This window comes from Achroia grisella, unplaced genomic scaffold (genome assembly GCF_030625045.1).
Source record: "Achroia grisella isolate CSIRO2021 unplaced genomic scaffold, CSIRO_AGI_Agris_v1 utg782, whole genome shotgun sequence".
NCBI lineage: Eukaryota > Metazoa > Arthropoda > Insecta > Lepidoptera > Pyralidae > Achroia > Achroia grisella.
Window position 1 is genome coordinate 2529769 of NW_026713022.1, and position 14841 is coordinate 2544609.

The window sequence follows — 14841 nt, forward strand, 5'->3', positions numbered from 1 at the left end:
TTGAACTAAAAAGTCAGCTAATATTTAATACACTTTTTGTCACTTACACACGTATCTATTTTTAACCCTAGTGTGCACTGGGTATACGTATCTACAGTGGTCGCTGAATACCAAAACAATTTTATCTAATAAGGAATTAAAAACAAGTTCAATGTTACAGCGACATAACATAAGGTTATATTAATACTATGACATAACCTTTTGTGTATATGATGCATGATCATATACTTACATTGATACCTAAACTAAAAATATTAACAACATAATATGTGGTCAGCATACTTACATGGGGGAAGAATTAATAGTATTGGAGAATTTTGGACCAATTGCTACTAATGTCCCATGTCAAGTCGACGTCCATTCGATCTCCACTGGAAACGCTCATAGGTGGTGAATTCGCCACGAAGGATATTCTTATAAAAAACTGAGTTTATCCATATTTATTATACGTATCTATTTCCGTAGGCATGACGCATCTTGTTAGCTAGGAGCACCATTTTAGCGTCATTCTTTATATATAAAAAAACATCTATTAAAAAGAACAACACACAAGTTTCTTGCTCATTCTTCTTGTGATGAATCTGCATTCCGAATGAGTGGTAGAATCAAAATATGACTATTCAAAAGTGCTTGTAATGAGTTTATTTGAATAAAGATTGTTTCTATTTCTATTTATAAATAAATATTATCGTTTATTATCATATATTTATAGTAATAACTCTTGATATTTACGATTATATTAACAAATCAATGTACTACGAGTGGAAAGGGGTGATCTGATAACTATCATCGCCCTCTTACCCATCATCTCACCTCCCTAGAATAGAGAATAGCATCATTTATTTATTAACAAAGAAAGTGAATTTGTGTGTTTTTGTCATGAATCTTTAAAATATTTTTTTGTATCGTAGGTACATGTATTGTGTTGCACTATTGTATTAGGCTAAGACCTGTAAAGATAGAAATAAGTGTGGAAATAAAATAAATAAATAAATGTATGTACCACTTATTTTAGGTATTCACTGACTGTATATACCAGTTTATTATCAAGAAAACTTACATAAAGCTCATAAAACAAAGTTCTAGATTCCATACTATTTCTCTTTAATTATTTATTTAAGAAAAAAACAATAAAGATGTTTCATTCTGCAATCGGTAGATAGAATTTAGATAGCAATTGATAGAGTTTACTCCCGTGCAACTTTTGCTACTTGTTATCGGTTTTATTTACTATGTAAGAGAGTATCTGTTATCAGTAATTTTACTAAAACATTATTTATTTATATGACTACAAGAAAATATATGTATATGATATATCTACTTATATTTGCTCTAGATCCCTTTCAGGAGGTAAGTAGATAAATATTGTATATAATTTCTTAGATAATTAGATAATCAAGACAAAAGCTTTATCGAAGATGTTAATAAATTCACATGTCTGATGCAAACGCGTGCGTAGGGTGATCATGCCTGATGCAATATCAAAGTTTTCGCGCTCAGCGTGCTCTTAAGTTAACCGGCAAGTTGCCCTAACTTGCTTTATTTTTTACAGTCAAATACCTAATTATGTGTGACCCAAAGCAGCGCGTGTAACGATTTACTCGGCTGCAGTTAATATAATTATCGTCTACTTGTGCCGCTATAATTTTATATTAATATCTCTTGGAAATAACACCTAATAGCTTTCGATTTACCATACCAACCCAACTACATTGATATTCATTAGCTGTTTTTTTATTTATACAAATAAATATAAACACACTATACTGTAGAAATGGCAACAACTTATTCTCGGCCTCGGTGGTCAAGCGATGCACAGTTTAACTTCCGATGGTCGCGGGTTCGATTCCTGCGGGCACGATACAAACCTTTTTATTAATGAGTATAATTGTTTGTATCGCTCTGAGAGTTGTTTTTATGTATATTTTGTATGATGATTTAGATATTACAGATTTAAAATGCAAGGCCATAGCGACGCCATGGCGTGGCGGTACGGGCATTTAAGTTTAGTATCAGCATTGCTCCCGTGTGAAGACGGGGCTGGTCGCTAGTAATTCATAAAAAACAAATCTACCACATTTTTGTTCGTGTAATCTAGAAAATCATTATTTAGGTGCCGGTTATAAATCAACGACTTTTGACTCTATATATATACTCTGCCAGGACTATAGATCACAAGTTCACACCCGTACTACGCAGTATCTATAGTACAATCTAATCACATCAAATTTTATAGACACTGTATTGAGGTTTATCGGGTAACACGTAAATATATACTCTTGTGACAACTTGAATTAAACTGTAGGTTAACAGATTAATGCTTAATTCGCAAGTGGAACACTGAGTTTATATATGTACTATGTGCATTTTGCAACTTAAGCTGTCATAATAAAAGTACTATTTATAATTGTCATTTAAAATCAGAATAATCCGTGATGTACTACGAGGTGTCTACTCAAGTTAAGAATAACGAGAGTAACTGTACGTATAATAAATTTACTAAACTGATATAAATGTGTAGTTACTATTTCTGTTAATCTGATTATCCTACATTATGCAGTGTAGAAATTCATACTTTTTCGTTTTTTTTTAAGTAAAATTGTACGCATGCAGATTTAATGTATGTTTGTGTGTCTTTTCTCTGGCAATTAATGAATATTGCTTCTTTATTTATTTGCTACTTTAATTCTTACCTTTTCATGACTTAATGACTGAACTACTTTAAATTATATTAGACGTGATTATAGATTGTATCTCGAAGACGGACATACATATTTTGTCTGCTTTTTTATACTTATTTATATAAAAAAGCAGACAAAATGACGGATGTAACCCCCTAGCTAGGAACTAGACGTAAATTTCATGTCAAATTCGGTCGTAGTCTTTTTCACAGGCGGTCACATTTGTAGGACTTTCCCTTTCTACGTCGTCACACGTCTATTAACTTTACATCTACAAAAGATTAAATAAATAAACAGCCGTTTCAAAGTTAGTTTAAATTACGTTTTAAATATTTTGTAAGAAAATGTAAACTTCGAAATGTAACGTCACTAAATTTATTACTCATCCCTTGTCACACTTCGTTCTCTTTGTCATCCTTCCCATAATTTGTGACTTAATTTATAGATAATACCTTATCACCAATTAAGATTGCGCTTTGTCTATTGAAAATATAAATAGTGGACTCTACATTTCTAGCAGCCCATGTCGATTCCATTGCCATCTTACATTTGGGAAAAAGGAATTGTTTGTAATATGAACTATTGACCCCATTGCTAGCAATTTACCACGATGGGCTAACTGACCTGACCTCCTATTATCCTCCACTGGTGCTTCGCCAGCGTAAACTGTCAGCGCAGGCGGGAGAACCATTAACATCCATTAAAAAAAACTGTCTTCTTTCACAAAACAAATTTTTGTGTATGTAATTATTGTAATTTGTTTTGTGAAGTTGGTCTTTTTCATACAGGCCTCTTCTGATAAGAACTGCGAGTATAGATGCCATGAGGGTACATGCCTAGCTTTAAATGAACGCGGCGTTGATTTGTTTCATGTTATTGGAATGGCAAACTGGGTGACAGTCCACTTAAAAGTATTAACTGTTGCCTATACTTATAGATAGACACACACTTGTCATCCGCACTCTCCTAGAGGGTGAAGGTTGTGACTTGCGGTGGACCCTTTGCCCCGGTATCAATTCCGAGGGCAACAATCCCTTGGTACAGTAAAACAATTAAATTGGACTGCCTAACTTAAGAAGTATTAACAATAGTAGGGGACAATTTTATTTTTATGCATTTATTATACTTAACAACAACAGAAATAACATCATCAACGTCATCAAGTGACGCGCGGGATAACTCACACGTCATTGCATACGATGTTATGCCTCCACATCTTGCGACTTCATTTTACCCTTCAACTGAAACAGTTTACAAAGCATGCTGTGTGGTGGCTGAAATAGATGAAACTGAGGTACGTATGTCAGTACAATAGATACAATGTACAGATAAAATATTGCTACTTTATCTTAAATTTTATCTTAAAATTATCTTAATATTAAAAAAAAAAGCGGTTATCTATAACGTAAAACTTTATTTTTATTATAATTATATATATAAACAAACTGTGATATTTAATTGAAATAATAGAAAAATTGCAATTGAACAATTGGTCCTCAGCGTTATTTAATTTCCTTATGATTTACGGCGACGGTGCGTACATACACTGTCTATGTAGAAAAAAACTATACAAATGATTCCATCATTGCTTTCAATACGATACCATTTTGCCAATATTTCTCTAAAATCCGTTCACATTAACATGACGAGTGTAACTTTGAAAGATTAAAAAAAAAACATAGCATAATTTATAGCAGAAGAGGCGCCAGGAGATAAATTCAAAGCGCAAATACTTGAATAATAAATAAGAAAGTTATATTAATTAGATAAGACGAATGGAGAGTAACATTTATTACTCCAAACTTACAATTTTATTTAACTTTAAAAGGACTAGTTGATTTTCAGTTAGTAACTATGAAATAATCTGCTGACTATATTTTTATCCCATATTTATCTAATAGTTAAAAATCAACTGTATATGTCGTATTGGTGAAAAGATTTTTCTTACTAATAGTACTAACAAAAATGGCTAAGAAAATTGTTCTAAGTCAGTGACGTAACAATAAGATGTAAGTGAGAGCAAATCGTCGTCCAAGGAACTCAACAAAAGAAAAATACACAAGATTATAGATAGATAGTTTACTTAAAAATAGGGTTTACATAAATTTAAGAAATTACAGAGTAGAGCGTAATTAGATAAAAGTTGAGCCTCTATTTCATGAATTTGCAACTGACCACAAATTATAAAAATTCGTTACGTCACTGTTCTATTCAACTTGTAAATTAAAAATTATATATTTGTATGATTTAACAGTTTTTTTAAGAATATCTATAGTAAATACCTTTATTTCGACTGCGAAGTGTGAATTGATAAAAAGGATGTACTTTCTAATTTGGTACATCGAAATCGGTTGTGTTAGTTACAATAATAAATTAGGAATTCATATACTAAAACTAATTTGTACAAAATTAGTTAAGTCGTTTTCGCCGCGACTAATAAAACAATACAATTTTTGGCAATGCAATTATTGCTGTTTTGAAGCAATAATTGCAATAAGCTTTAGTCCAGTATTTCCCAACGTTTTACGTGCCATGCCCAAACTTAGCCTTTCTAAAATTCTTATGAATTTAGAATATTCTAAAATCTTTCATAGGAAAGGCTCCTATGTAACATATGTATCGTTTAATATTAAAAATAGAATTGTTCATTTAAGAAACTTAAATTAACGAGTAAAAAACTAAATTAACGAAATGCAATAAGTAAATTTTCAAAACTATTCAAATTCTAAATAAGTAATTTTAATAAAAATATTTATAGAATTGCTACATCACTAAATTCTTAAGAATTAACATTATTGGTCAAATTTGGCACCGACATGTAGCACTGCATTTATATGGGCCAGAGCGAAAGATTTAAACTCCAATTTCGAATTGCCCCTCTTAACAATCAAACGTTGGGAAACACTGCTTTAGTCGCAGTCCCAGTCGATCTACTCTCGAGACTATTTGAGATGCAATAACACTCGATGCCACCGTCATGCAGCTCATTCCACTCTCGAGTTGTACATTAGCAACTATTAATTTCTTATTACATCAATGACAGAACTATCTGACGGTTACTTTCAAAATTAATCAATTCTAAGCCCCGAAATAAGCGATAAAAATGATCGATTATTTCTTTGTAACAAAAATGGATAACTTTTAGATTCCAGAGTAGATCTAAAGGAAGACTGACAATGACTATAATTATAATAAGACCGAGAATTTTGTTTTCACTGCGAACACTGTCAAATACAATCAATACAACCAATCTTTAATTTACCTAAGTATAGCAGAGGCTTTACATTTCTATGTAGTCTCTGCATATACTATACCACCGACTACATGTGTATACGAATTAAACACAAAAACGATTCAAAATCCTTACACTCTTCAATCTTATTGTACACGCTATATTTATATAAAATTCTACTAACAAAATTTTAAAGTTTTTAAGGGTGTTAATAATCGAGTACTTACAATATTCATTACTTACGTAGTAGGGTCTATTCATGCCACTAATGCACATGTAGGGTAAATTGATTCCAATCACATACACAGTTAATATAAAACTGATACCGTACTCTAATAAACTGCAGTAGCCAAAAAAATTATGGAAAATCGACTATAAAGTAAAACTGTTAAAGTCGAGTTTTCATTTTTTTTTATTTACTACAAATATTATTTAAGTCGTCTAACTGAAAGCCGTCCTTATAGTAAATGCCTAATCTATATTTAGTATTTCATGTTAGCCGTATAGGCTATGGTTTTATAGATCAGTCAGTCAGTCAGGACAAATCTATTTATAATATTATGTATTTAAGTATATCACTTCAATATATCTACCAATATTAAAAGTAAAAAGCAACTATCTAACCTAACGTATCATATATTATTAAATTTGCAATTTACTATTATTTCTTTATATTAGGGAGTAACAAATTTTATATTCTAATCATATAAAAATCCTTAGATAAAAATCTTTTAACACGATTAAATTAATATCTAGATTCTTATCTCTGAATACATTATAATTACATAAATGTAATTTGTAACCGTAATATATTTTAATATATATTAAAACATTTCATAATATTTAGCTCAAATTGTAATCCATTTCAAAACTCTTTCTGAATACAGCTTCACTTCTTATATATGTCTAGAAAACTGCACTAAAAAGTACAATTTTGTAATCTGTAGGTACTGAATAGACACCTATAATGTGAAATAGTAGTATTTCCTAATGATTTCCATATTATTTTCACATATCAGTACAACATTGATATCATACAGATATTGGACAGATATTAGGAAAATGCATCCATCTTTTTACACCTAAGGAATTTCAATAGTATGGTAGTTAGTAAATACCATAGTTATTGATATATGAAACAGAGAAAAATTATGGTCACTTCAAAATGTTGGAATGAAAAGTTGTATTCAGAATATCACAATATCATCACATTTATTGCATAACAAATTGTAAGGAAGGCAATTATTATAATAATGTATTTGGAACATGTTAAAACTATAAACTTGAGCATTCAAGCAAAACCAATGGTAAACAACCATTTTCAAACACAAGTAAAAATTACCATAATCAAGGATATTTTATATATATGAAACAATTGTGCCTGAGTGAAATTATAACACGGACCTATACACATTTTACGTGTAATAAAGACCTTATGACTTGCTAATATGTAGGTAACGAATTATAATCTCAACTAAACAATTTTTTAGTTTCTAAAAAACAAATCTATTTCTTATTAATAATAGTTATATTAATGTACCTATGAACTCTTGTTTAAATGTTTAACTGTGTATAGATATCTTATAAGTTTCCCATTGGTGTCTTGTGTGTCAATCCTATCAAATTGTAAACCTATAGTTAAATATAAACTACATAATGATGTAATTAAGTATATGTTTGTTGTCAGTTATATGGTGACTATTAACCATAAGACTAGTAACTTAAAAGTACACAAACACATAATATACTACTCAGTCAATTGCTTATTCATTTTATTATTTTCTCTGCAACAGTTTCCTTTAGAATGTAATACATTCAGAACTTCTCAACATTCAAATGATAATGCACCAAAAAGTATTTATGTATGTACACAAAATTGAGAATATTTTCAGCTTCTTATTTCTTGTCTAGTTAATTTAACACCATTTACATATAACATTGTCTCACAGTGTGAAATTATTGAACAAACAATGAGAGTAATTTAAAAAATAATTTTCTTTAGGCTGTATGAAAAGTCAATCTACACATGGCTCAAAAATCAGTGGTGATATTGAAGCAGAGATGAAGAACACCCTGGATCTCCAACACTTCAAATTAGGGCTATGTATAGATGTTTTTAAAAAGGATAATATGATAGCAGATATTTTTTTCATGGAGACAATAATAAAATAAACAAAGATATAATATACATTATAAACATTTCCACTGACTAATGCACTAAGTACACAATACCTCAATGTCCTTTGCTAATGAACAATAACATGAAATAGTTACAAGTGCACATAATATATTGCTTGATTTCAATATGACATGTAAGTAGTATTAATAATATTGATATATCCTATAATACAATAAAGTAATTATATTCACAATTGTTTGCTATAATGACATCAGTATTGAACAAAACAAAGTAATGGCAATGTTATCATTTAATTTAAGATGTAGCAATCATTATGATAATACATAATTTTCTTACAATACTCAATCCATCAACTTATTAGCAAACATTAGTTTATGTTGCATAATAGTTACTTCATGTATTAAGTTGAGAATTTTACTCTTCTACAACTCGAGCAGATATGTTACAACCTCTCGACTATCCAAGCTGAGTGAAATTCTTATTACACCACAGACACTTTTGTGGTGTAATAAGATTCATTCATCCCTATTTCATAACAAATATTTGTTATTAAAATATCAAATAATTATAAAATTTGACTACACTTAATACATATAACATTCTCAAACTCAGTAAGTAATTACTATTTTGCAAAATAAATGTACACATAAAAGTTTTAATATATCTTTAAACTGCATTACAATTTGCAATAACTCTCATATTATTTTATGTTGTTATTAGTGAAATGGCTTCCTATATCATGATAAGAATTAAATAATAAAATATAGTACACTATTACATTTACATACCATAACCTATGATTAAAAAAAAATTATGGACTTTCATTTTGTTACACTATAATTTAGAAAACACCAGGAATTATTTCAGTTCTTTTTTAACTGGCACAGTCTTATCAATTGGTTTAACCAAAGGTTTCATTGTGGATCATTTCTTTTTTCTGTCTTGGGTGCACTTAGGGCAGTACCACTTGCCTTTCGGCTTTATTTTAAGATCTACACATGCAAAGTGGAACCATTCAATAGGGCAGTCCAGGTTATCACAACCAATCATCTCACCGTAAGACACTTGGTGACACAAGCAGTATGTTGGCTCATTAGGATCGACAGGCATGTCAAGCACATCACTAGGGTGTGCCATGCCTGCAACAGAATCCAAATCAGCATTTTCTTCTTGTTCCTTGACTGCATTTGCTATTGTAGCCGCACCTTTACGTTGAGATTTCTTCTTGGCCGCCGGTCTGCCCGCCGCCGCTGCATCGTCCTCACTGGACGCTCCCGCGCGTTTCTTCTTCCCAGTCGTTGCTGCAGCTTTCTCACTACCTTTAAGCTTCTTCCTACCTTTTTTAACAGTTGTTGTGTTTGTCTCCTGATCAGCCGCGGCTTGCTGCGCAGCGCGGGCACTCAGCACTTTCTCCTGTATTTCAGCCTCAAAACGCACGAGATCTGAATCGAGACGCCGTATGTGTTTGTCCACCAATTCGTACGTTTGTATGGCTAGCTGTACCTTATCATCGCCGTATTCTTTAGCCTTATTAAATAGATCCTGAATTCTACTTATCTTGTCTTTCTTGGCTTCTTCATCTATTTTAGGGATATCTGGTAGTAATTCATCGGCCATGAGATCTATCGTCCTCATTATTCCATGCGCGCGGTCGTCAAGGTCCCGCATCAATTTGAAATTCCTTTGCAACTCTATGGGCAAATGTTGTAAACTATCAAGATAATGCTCCAAATATAAGGCCGAAGTCATGTCTTATAAATTTCGCAATGACACAAAAATGAAAGTATTGGCAGCGCCAAAATGAAAGTAATATAACTTAGTATTTCTAAATATCATAAGAACTCAACGAAGTATTATATTACACAAAATTAACTGATATATATTATTATTTCACCACATATTATATATTATTATAAAATTAATTTCTGTACCAAAATTTCAATAAACGCAAAGAAGCGATAGACAAAACGTTCCGTTACAGGCACAGAGTGCATTGTTATACTGTAAAGTTAAAGCATTGTCTTTCATTCCATTACGTGTAGAATAAAACAAATCTAGAGGTATATATTTTAAGAAACTATAAGTTTTAATTAAAATGTTAAATTATTCTAAAATATTTACACATATTGAATGAAAAAATATTTACTACTGCTTATTTAATCAATCCGCCTAGTTTAATTAAGTAACAACTTTGCTTGAAACGAAACAAAATTTAACGAGACGATGAGAATTTTTGAATTTCATTTCACGCAATATACCTAGATAAACAATGTTTATCTACCATGTTTAGATCCAAAGCATACTTATTAAACATGATTCGGTATATCTGTATAATTTTTGACATAATATGCTGACAGTGTCCAATTTACTGACTGACTCAGTGATTATATACATTCAAATATAATGTATAAAAACGTATGTAAACTGTATAGTATATCTGATATTTGCAAAAATATATTATTAATGAAAAAAAGCCATCGAATATGTCTTATACCTTTTTGATACCATTGTGATTCTGAATTTAATTAATGTTTTTCTGAATTAGCCAGTCTACATATGAAACAAAAGTTGTTGCCAAAGAAATTTTAAATAAGTACGTTTTTAACACTACTGTTTGTGAATATTGTATTAAGTGATTTATGACATTTATTAAATGAAATGCCTGAAATGGAACGGTGAGAGAAGGGAACAAGACAGACGCGGGAAGTCTGGAGAAACAAAGTGCTTGGGAATAGAATATATAAACTTAAAAAAAATAAAAGAATTGCATTTAGAATGGTCGCGTATTGCAATTTCAATACATGGCTTCTAATAATAATATCATCACACGGCTGTCAAATTTTTATGATCTTGTAAATAGGAAAACACCCATATTATATATTTTCGTCATAATCAGTTCATTCGCTGGCGCCGTGGATTATAATCAGATGAACCGAGTTAATCAAGTCAAGGGAGAAAAGGTATGTATTATTGAAAGGAATATAAAAATAAAACAATTTCATTAATTTTAACTTAATTTGTATTAGCAAATAAACAATTTATAAAATATTCTCTTATCAGACATAATGACGTCATAGTCCGGTATATGAAGCGCTTTGTATTTCTCTAATAATTACAATGTGATTTTGATAATATTTAATGATTGTACTAAAATCGCTGTAGTAGTTATTGAGAATAAAACATAAAAGAAATTTATGATGTATACAACTAATATAATATCAATTGATGATTATTTATAATGACATGTATTTCAATATTTGATATACATTTAAGTGAAATTTTGAATTCATTGATTCTATACAAATAGTTTTTCTTAAAAATAATATTTTATTATACACATCACATCCTTAATAGAACACTGAGTTAACTCAAAAATAATAAAATTCTGGAACTAGTCTTCAAAGTTATAACTTTATAGTTGATTTTACAGCTTGTAATATTCGAGTTAATACAGTTTTGTATTAAGCATGTAATCTGATATCAACGCATGCATATTCTTAGCATTATCACATTGGAATTAATAGAAGAAATATTTTATACTGGACTACTACATTTAGCGATTACAACAACTCTGCTTCAGGTTTTTATCTTAAAAAATATAAACATTTAAGAAAAAATGCAAATAAATAATCAGCGTTTGCCAGTATATGGCAAAATAAAATTGCGTTTACATACTCTACATAATATAAAACATGCTCTAATTATTTCCTTAGGTTTACAATTTACATATAATGCTAATCGTGATCATAATAATAATATAATTACATCATGCTCCTATTCTACAATGTTGCTTAATTTAGACAGTATGCAAAACAATAAGGTTTGCCAAAATTTTTCAATATTCACGATTTTAGATATATATATATATATATATATAAGAAAATCATGACCATCCATCATTTATGAAATTAAAGAATAATTTATTTAAATATTATCATAACTGTTTATTTATGAGATATAATATCAAAATAATAATAAGTAAGTATGATATACAATAATATCATTTTATATACAAAAACGAGGGAATAATATTCACTTACACTTTACGTAAAATCAGGTATAAAAGAAATACAAATTCAAACATTCATAGGTCTTATCTAATCAGATTCATCAATTGTTACCACAAATTAGAAATGTATAAAAAAGAATTGATGGACAATTGACTACAAGTAACTCATTAAGGTATAAAAACTTATAGAAAAGCTTACATCTATATAGGTACAATACTATGTAGTTATCTTGACAATTTGGTACACATTCGTTGCTCTTTTACATTAAAAGTATTACAATAAAACAATTCGCGTAAAAACTGCGAGCAACAAAACATTTTGGAATGCATGTATATAATATCAACAGATACACAGCTAACAACATATAGGGATTGCGTACATGCGTAAACGAAAATCACACGATTTCCTATACCATATATATTGTTCTCAACTACCAGACGAGTACAAAATTTTATTATTAATATAAAAATGGAAGTTATGTATTATTTTGTCGAAACTATACAATCGATATCATTGGCACTACATACGCGGTCACACTAAATATGAAATTACAAAATGGTAGTTATTCCATAAATCTATTTTATAAATCTTAATTTTATGTAAATATTGTGTTTTGTAACGCCTAATGGAATCGTTCTTATGTAATATTATTAATACATGGATAATATAATTTTAAATAAATAGTGTAAAATGTTCTATAAGTTATCAAAATTACATGATAAGTTTCAAGAGACGACTAGTAAATACAAAAACTGCAAAATTATAGTGTCACTCTAGCCATCGTAAAAATAATCCATAAACGTCCAAAAATCTTCACAACCGCTATCAAAACAATAAGGTTTTGTGAAATTTGAATTAAATAAGCAAAGCACCTTTAAAACATATTGTGCCAGGTGGGTTTACTATCTATCTAAAGAATGGCTTACTTTAAAACATGTACCTGACTCCTAAGGAGCCGAGGAAAATTGAATATTACCTCCATGATCACACATAAGAACATTTAGATACCACATTTAATTTTAGCCATTTTCAATGTTTAAAAAAGGGAAGAGAAGATATTTTATATACTACATCTAATCATTTCTCATCACTACCATTTAATGTGTATATTTTTGGTTTAAGACATGAGTCACTCCTAATCCCTATATCATCTTCATAAGACTAGCCAATAAATCTTCATACAATGGACACATACATTATATTACCGATCCATTACAAACCACATTGATTATGTGAATAATATATTCAAATATATAATTATAATCAATATTCCATGCACTGCACCAAGTTATACTTACAATACAAAAACCTGCGACCTGCACTCTCGTAATCTCTAAGTGACAGACAATTTATCACTTTTCCAAATGCCGTGCAGACCGAGACAGACTTACATATTACCATCACAATTTATCGTGCACGGAATAATATAATTAGGTTTAAGGTTACTGCACAAGACGAAAGGGGAACGCAGATCGTTGTTATCGAGCACAAAGTTCGAGGCAAGAGACAAAGTTCAGTGTAATTCAGTTTAGGAAAAAAGTTGAACCGCACACATATCCTATGACATGTGGTAGACAATAGACCTAACAATGAGAGTTAGAATAGGTGAGCGTCCGTTGTCGTTCAGCATATCTGTAGCTTACAAGACCAGCACCTTTGTATCACTCTCGTAAGTGAAGTGGCACTACACAAGTAATGGGTCAATATAAAACTTTGGTAATGCTCAAAGTTTTACATGGACCTCCAACCATAACCCTACAAAAGGTCTATTTAATTGTAATAATTCGATCTTGATATAGAAAAATCCTTTTCTATATTAGGTTTGCAGGGCTTTAGTCATAACCGAAAGATAGGCTACAAGATAAAAAAATTTGGACACGAGACGATTATCTTAATCATATTTGGAAAGATGTGGCAATAACGGCAACAGAGGAGCGTAGCGTAACTCAGGTCAGGGTCGCGCGGGTGCGGTTTGTCAGCACTAAACGAGCGTTTCGTACTTGTCGAGGACGTGCTGCTGGGCGTCGTCTCCATGTGAGCGCGAGCGCGGCCGCGGCGTTTCGACGGCGGACTTAGCGCGCGTCTTCTTGTCGTGGCCGCACGTGCACGCCACCGACGACTGCCGCTTGAGGGTGTGCGCGCGCGCCGCCCGGCCCGGGTCGAGCGACTCGCTGCGGGTGTACGCCTGCCGCTTGCTGCGGCCCGTGGTGGCGTGAGAGAACGGCACGCCGGCCTCCGACGACGCCCGCGTCGACTCGCTCCGCATACATATATTGCCACCGGCTCGGCGGAACGAATCCAACACCCTCTCCTCGATCTCCTCTATATCCTTCTTCTTCACTAGCCATATCTCCTCGGAGCCCCGCGTGAAGTAACTCGATCCCTTGCTGACGGAGTACTTCTCTTTGTTTTTCAATTTACATGCCTTAAAATTATTTTGAGTATTTACATCGTCGTCGAATTTATGAACATTGGTACGGGAAGGATCAGGCGATGCGACGTTGCGGAACGCCGTCCCGTGCGATGGGAACTGATCGCCGATCTTCGAACCGAGACTCGGTGAGCGAATCGTGACGTCGACCTGCGACTGTATCGGCTTGAACTCCGGTTTCACAATTTTCTGCGGCTCTGGTTTGATCCACTCCTGATCGCAGACGCTGTCACTCCTCTGCCACTTGGCAGTCGAGTTTGGAGAATTATTTTTAGTCACGCTCTGTTGGCGTTCGAGCAGTGTGGCACCTCTTTCGGGCGGAACGGTAACAGTAGCGGAAGCGGCGG

The 14841-nt window shown here is 31.9% G+C and overlaps 1 protein-coding gene across 1 annotated transcript; it reads right to left on the minus strand.

The window, feature by feature from the left end:
• Positions 1-8342: 8342 nt before the first annotated feature.
• LOC131851293 (inhibitor of growth protein 5) lies at positions 8343-9987 on the minus strand. Its single transcript, XM_059201776.1, has one exon. It carries the CDS (start codon positions 9800-9802, stop codon positions 8978-8980), a length of 825 nt encoding a protein of 274 aa, XP_059057759.1. The 5' UTR covers positions 9803-9987; the 3' UTR covers positions 8343-8977.
• Between the last annotated feature and the right edge of the window lie 4854 nt (positions 9988-14841).

Excerpts from the sequence above, each read along its gene's own strand:
- LOC131851293 (XM_059201776.1), bottom strand. The coding sequence starts at position 9,802 with ATGACTTCGGCCTTATATTTGGAGCATTATCTTGATAGTTTACAACAT.